General features: G+C 39.8%; 1 protein-coding gene across 15 annotated transcripts in view; it reads right to left on the reverse strand.

Annotated features, from left to right (window-relative positions):
- Phldb2 (pleckstrin homology like domain family B member 2) overlaps window positions 1–6981 on the reverse strand; it is a 132954-nt gene that overhangs the window by 14426 nt on the left and 111547 nt on the right. For 10 of the 15 annotated variants that reach the window (XM_023702053.1, XM_023702061.1, XM_023702057.1 and 7 more), the window contains 3 exons: window positions 4497–4511; window positions 3453–3473; window positions 252–456 (listed from right to left, as the gene is read on the reverse strand). In XM_023702053.1, coding sequence (XP_023557821.1) covers window positions 252–456; window positions 3453–3473; window positions 4497–4511 — 241 coding nt within the window. The remainder of the gene's footprint in view (window positions 1–251; window positions 457–3452; window positions 3474–4496; window positions 4512–6981) is intronic. The other 5 variants (XM_004624704.3, XM_023702060.1, XM_012517090.2 and 2 more) reach the window with 2 other exon arrangements.

Genomic DNA, 6981 nt, shown 5'->3' on the forward strand with positions numbered 1-6981 from the left:
GTTTTTTTGGTGGTACCAAGAATCGAACTCAGGATGTTGTACTTGCTAGGCAAGCACTTATTCCACTGAGCTATCTCCCCAGCCCATTGTTTGTTTTTCTGAGGCAGCAACTTACTGTGTTGCCCAGGCTGGTCCTGAATTCGCAATCCTCCTGCCATAGCCTCCTGATTAGCTGGGATTACAGATGTGCCCTCTGTACCTGGCTGATTTAGTTTGAAGTCAGACCTTGCTTTTCCACACATAGACCTTACCTAGAGATATTGTCGGGAGAGCAGGCAGAAATGCTGGTCTCCATGCTGTCCGAGCTGTCCAGGCTCAAAGTATCAAAGGCCTGGTCCTTGTAGCTATGATCCAGGTAATGAAAACTATTCAAGTAGACGTTTGATTCCGATGCTGTGCGGTTGTAAAATTCAGATTTCTGTCTTTGTCCTTCACTCATCTGTTGGTGATTATAACCTAAGGAAAGAGCCATACATATGCCTCATTTATCGGTCTTAGCACCTTCTCTGTCTACGGGCTCAAGCCAGCAACCACAAACATTTACACATAAAATGTGAGCCCCAGTCTAATTTCTTTTGAAGCCAAGACAATCAAAGAAACAGCACCACCATGCTCACTGGAAGGGAGAATTTCAAAGAAGTGGTCTTGTGGCTGATTTTGTCAGTGGGAGCACTTGACACCTTCTTATCTCATTCCTATAACTCAGTGCAACAGAGAATAGTACATCGGCACATATTGAACACTAAAGAAAAGAAACCCAGATATGTGGCATAGCTGCGTTCAAGTGAAGACAGGATGAAGCCTAGCGACAAGCAATCCCAGGGGTATAGGGCAGGAAGTGGCATTCACGTCAGGAGCACTCTATTCGGTGATAAAACAGCATGTGGGGGACCTTTCAGGTGGAAGATCTGATAAAGCCGCACACCATCTCTAAAGTTGCAATATGTTTAAGACCCAAACTGCATATTCTGTCTTTGTCTCTCCCTCTTCCCTCTCCCCTCTCTTCTCCTCCTACTCCTCATCTTGTCTTGCCTATCAGTCACTTATTTAAAAAACTTAGGGTCAATAATCTTTCGAGTGGCTGGACTCTTCCTGTTACAGTACATCCAATCCTCCTCTTTTACCACCTCATCAATCAGCATTTAGGGATAACTACTAGAAAATGTATGCATTTTCATGGTCAAACGCACCATAAGAATTCCCTACCCTGGTACTTAGATAGCTGGTACATTAGGTTGGTCCCAGAATGTGCTGCTTGCCATCATTACAAATCAAATTGTCATTTATACTAACAAGTAAATACCTAAATTTATATAAAAATGTCACTGTAGTTTGTCCATTCTTTCTCCCTGTTGAGAGAAATATCCACCTAATAGCCTCCACTACGGAGGAGTTCCACCAGAGCATTAAGAGCCTGCAGGAAGACCATTTGAATTCCACTTCTTCTGCTCTACCTTTCAGTGAGGCCTTTAATTAATTACTCATAAAGTGGCCAAAAAGTGGTCCAGGGGACTGGAGAAGAAAAGTAACTCCAGACAGCTTCCGCACAGTGGATGAGCTGTTTCCGTTTAGAAACAGAAGCCGCACCTGTGATGCCCTAACAGTGCGTCTCCACCCAGTCTTGTGAAGTGATTTTGGCTTCATGCAGTTTTCATGCCATTGCTATTTAGAGAAGTTTCGTATATCTAAATGAGATATATTAATGAATTGCTGAGAAAGTAAGTTTCCCTCACATAATTTGCCACTATTATATGAAAATTACATAAGTATGTGTACACATATGTATACCACAAATCATTTATCTAAGGGAAGGTGAAACACATAAAAGCATACCATGAAACTAGATAGAATATGATTGATAGTAATAATTAATGCATAAAGTGTTAAATTAAGCCAGTGCATTGTTAAGTATGGAATCTGTGTCTTTTCAAAAGCCAGAAGTAATTCATCATTCAAATGTTTACCTTTTACATTTGAACTCCTGAAATTACCAATTGCTTCTTCTACAGTGTTTCTAATTATATAAGGATTTTAAAACCCAGAAATCCCTTAAAAAGTTACACATGCACATTTCTTTATGATTTCCAAAGAGGCTGCAGCATACAAAGCTGGCCCATTGGTGCCGCCCTACACAGAAGACATTTCCTTGTTCTCACAGGAAAGATTCCTGAAAGACGGCCATGTCATCTCTAACACACAAGCACGACATCCCGGGTAATGTACTGGGCCATGACCTTTACTGAGGAAGAGCCAATCTGCATGCTCAAGGAACACCTCCCTGGGAGGAAGGGTCAGGAAGCCCCTCTGACCTTCCTGGGTTGCAGCTTTATTTGGTTGGGTTTGCTAAAAAAACTCATGAATGGGTTTATAAGAAAATGAATTTATAACCTCCAGGTGAGAGAGGCAATAAACTACACTGATGCAGCATTTTCAGATGGTGCACAGTGCCACCCATGCTACACCAGGCTCTGCGTGAGGACTGCTAAGAGCAACCCCTAGACCAGCTCACCCATCTGGTGATGTCTGACTGTCTGAACCTCCAGCCTCAACACGATACACATCCTCCGGGGCAAAGCCTGTGGCTGAGGTGCTGACTTTCCCAATGCAGGCCTTTCCCAGTGCATGCATGTGTGTATGGGAGGGGAGGGAGGCACTAGGGATTAAACCCAGGGCCTTTGCACTGAGCTATATTTCCAGCCCTTTTTATGTTTTATTTTGAGACAGTGTCTCACTAAATTGCTAAATTGTCCAGTCTGGGCTCGAACTTTCGATCCTACTGAAATACTTCCAGAGTGCTGGGATTACAGGATTATACACTGGTTGCAGGGCTTTCATTTTCCACAAATCCAAAGTGAGCAGAAATGATCCCCTTACAGAGCTAAAAACTTCTGCCAACTGACATCATTTTTATGGCTATACCGGACCCATCTGTCACTTGGCTTGGCCTCCTCCCTATAAACATATTTTCAAAAACACAAGTTACCTTGTTGTTCTTAACAAGGGTAAGGGCCTCGCTCCTGTGACCCTGCACTGCATCTGTGTGTCTGAAGAGCTGGTTCACGGATTCAGGTTCTAGGTTCCTCTATTTTCAACAGAGGAAACACCACAGATACATAGGAGACTGAGGGAAAGTAAGAAACGGAGTCTAGGAAGGACACCTAGGATCACCTCATATTCTACATTAAGAAACAAATTCAACTCAGCTCTCTCTTGCCTGAAAGTCTACAGACTGCATGCTCAAGGGACCTTCATTTTATTCTGGCTAATTGGACCAGCAAAGCCCTCTGTGAATTAGCCATTGTGAAATATGTGGAATCTTGTCAATGTGCTACAAGTGAATGCTACATACTTTTATATGGTTATCTGGACTTTAATATAGAAAATGAAATGGTTTTAAGTTATAGCCCAGGTTTAAGGGGATAAAATTAACCAGCTTTCCTATTGTAGCTCACCTGCTGAGGAATTCATTCTTCCTAATGATAGTCCACAGCCCGAGGAAGAAGGTACAGGACAAGTCAGGGATGAAAGAAGAGAATGATGGAGAAAGGGAAAAAGGTACAAGGTCAAAAAGGATGACAAAGGGACAATAAAAATATATAACCCTTCCAACATGCAGTCTTTAGAGTGTTAGTAACAGTACCAGATTAATACAGAATAAGGTTTATAGTTTTAGATTAAATCTAAGTTCACAGAGAAAAACTCAAGAAGTTAAGAAAAAGAAAACAACTTCATGGTACATGCATAGTTAGTCATAAAGATCTGTTACAAGGAAAAAATTCTTTTACACATGTACATCAACCAGAAAGTAGCAAAAATATAGACAAGATTACATGTATAAAACAATTCTCTTTTTCCAAGCAGATAATGCTAAGTAGTTTTTAAGAGCTAAAGTTTAAAGAATGCCACGTAATTACTTGAAGCACCATCCAACAAATGAATCTCCCGGCATGCTGTCTTACTATCTAGCTTGCGTCCTGACCATCTTACTATGCAAGCCAGTCATTTAAACCCTGCTTCACTCTCCACTAAGTGGTTCTTACAAAACAGGCTTCAAAGGAAAGGATAAGTAGGAGCCACTTCAGTCCTTTCGTCTTCCCACTGTAACCTGCCTCATTTTTGATATCTGGCCTCTTTAAAGGAAGAGCATATTTTACACCTGGCCTACATACATCATGATACCCACTCTTCCCCTGTAGAGAGCCCAAGCCTTACAGAGAAGTGCTTCCGGAGCACTGGTTTCCTGCAGGTTTTGACCTTGTGATAAAACGCCAAAGCAAAGGAAGTCACACAGTTGCCTGTGACAGAAAGACAGCTGCCCCAGCATCGGATGTCTTGCAAATGTGCAATGATATTTTCTCTATTATGATAAGGAGTAATCACTAGACTAAAATCTACCATTGTAGAGCTTAAAATCTGATCATTTCTTAAAGATGACGTGACAATGACCTTTCAGGATTTGCCAGAAACAAAAACATCACACAAGGAACTTGTCCTACCTTTCTTGGACTTTCCTGCGTTTAACAAAAACAGAAGGACAAAGATTTCATTCATTCTAAAGCTTACAAAGGAACAATCGACAAGATGCACAAAAGCCAATGAGCTCAGGAGCTGAGTTCCTCAGCTCTCCATTTGGATCTCAAGTCTCTTTGTTCGCATGACTTGTATAAAAATGGTACTGATGGAGGAAGATTTATACTTACAGGGTGGTCCTTGATGTATCCATTATGAATAGCAGCAAAAAAAATAGTGTATTTAAGTTAATTGTGTACATAAAAATCAGTTATAAAGTCTACTAAACTTGAGTTAATGAAAGTGTGCTAGGAACCTGGAATTTTAATTGTAAGTGCTATTTTAATGAATTCAACAAGTGTTAATGAGCCGACTGTAAATGAACATACAATTCTTCTCTCCTGCTCTTTGTGGGCCACCTGCCTGGGCTTTGCAGACAATGCTGCTGGTTTGATTTAAGTCACTTGTGGCTTTAAAAACTATGTCCTGACTGTCCTGCCCCTCCTCTGGGTGGGGAGTCAACCGCAACAGGTCAGTCCCCCAGAACATTTGTGAGCCACATACACAGGGTGGCTGTCTGTTTACCCAGGAGCTGCACCATCCGCACCCCAGCAAACCCCTCCAGCAGCTAACGTTGCAGAGCTGCCGCAAGGGCAGAAGCTGAAGTCTTGTCAGGGGCACACAGGACACATCAGTGCACAGGAACAACAGCAAAAAGCAAGACCTAAATGCAAGGCAGCAGGTTCTGCAGTGTGTGTCCCCCCACAGTGTGAGCTAAGAGAGCGCGCTCCATTTTCCTCTCTGAATCAAGCATGAAGATCATCTTTGAGGAAGAAGTACAAAATAGACAAATCAGAAATCAGACATTCCTTCAGTTGTACCATATTCTCGTAAGAACTTTACAAGAGCTATGCCCCTTCCGGGTATCTTCCCACAAGATTTAAAATCCTCCTAGGAAAGCAGCATTAGTGCTTTAATTTGTTTTGTTTCTTTTTTTCAATTGTTTGTACTTTTTTTCTTAATGTTTTCCTTTTTTTTCCTTTCTTCTTCCAATTTTACATGCATATATCTGGTAATATGAATAACTGGTTGGAAGAAAACACTATGTATTACAGCAAATACTATGAAATTCATATTACTTTGTGAAGTGAAATTCTGTATCATTTGTAATTTTTTGTTTTAATTTTAATTTGCACTCTCTTTAGAAAATAAAGAAAAATAAAATCCTCATATTATGGGCTTACATGCATACCCATGTTTACAGCAGCGTAATTTATAACAGCTATATCTCAGAAACAACATATATGTCCATCAACAGATGAACAGATAAGGAAAAGGTGACATTGATTCACAATGGAGCTCTACACTCCCATAAAGATAAACTCGAGGCCTTATAGATAAATGCGTGCAGTAGAGAACACGATGGTGATTGAAATAAGTCAGATATAAGTTCAAGAATCTCATGGTTTCTCTAATATGGAAAAAACAAATTATACATGTATGTACACAAGAGCAAAATAAAAGAGAGATAAACAGGATATAGGGATAAGTTGAAATACTCCCCCAAATTACATATTTTGTTGCTTCAAAAATATTCTACTATACATACTCATTTGTTTCACTTGTACTGTTTAATCTTAGTTTGTTGAAAAGAAAGTTTTGTGTTATAACCTTTCTCTACTTTAGAATCTTCTTGCTTGATGTCTTTGTTATAAAATTTTGTTTTTTTATAAAATAAAAGTTAAAAAAAGAACCTTCCTATACAATAGTATTAACTGCTTTTGATTCTTATAATTCTATCCATTCCAGATAAGAAATAATTTTTGTTACTATTTTAATAAAATACTTTCAATAATTGTGCTACTAATTTCTACTGGTTTATTGAAAGGAACAGTTAATGCTTAATTTTATTTTTGATCAATCTTACATGCCTGTATCTGTAATGTGAGCAACTACTTTGAAGATAACAATACGTAATATAACCACCATTGTTGATTTCCTATTATCTTATTTTGAAATTCTGTGTCCTTTTCAATGTTTTTTCATTTTTCATTCTCTTTAAAAGAAAAAAGAAAAAAAAATACTTTTAACACAGTGTTTGATCCTTTTGTAAGTCACTGGAATACATAAAGCACATGGACATATTACATGGTCTTGGTTGGATTCATGGCCAATCTAGGCTTTGATGTCTTTAGTCAGAGGAAAAAATACATTTAAAAAGACATCTATTAATATTGCATATGGCCAGAGAGATAGCTCAACAGTCTAAGTGCCTGCCTGGCAAGCACAAGGACGCGGGTTTGATGCCTGGTACCACATGCCAAGCTGGCCCCACATCAAGTTGGCCACCGAAACCAGGCATGGTGGTGCATGTCTGTAATCACAACACTGGGGCAAATGAGATAGGAGGACCACTACATGTCTGAGCTGTGTAGCGTGACTCTCTCTCTCTCTCTCTCTCTCTCTCTCTCT

Source organism: Octodon degus, unplaced genomic scaffold (assembly GCF_000260255.1).
Source record: "Octodon degus isolate 3935 unplaced genomic scaffold, OctDeg1.0 scaffold00007, whole genome shotgun sequence".
Lineage (NCBI taxonomy): Eukaryota > Metazoa > Chordata > Mammalia > Rodentia > Octodontidae > Octodon > Octodon degus.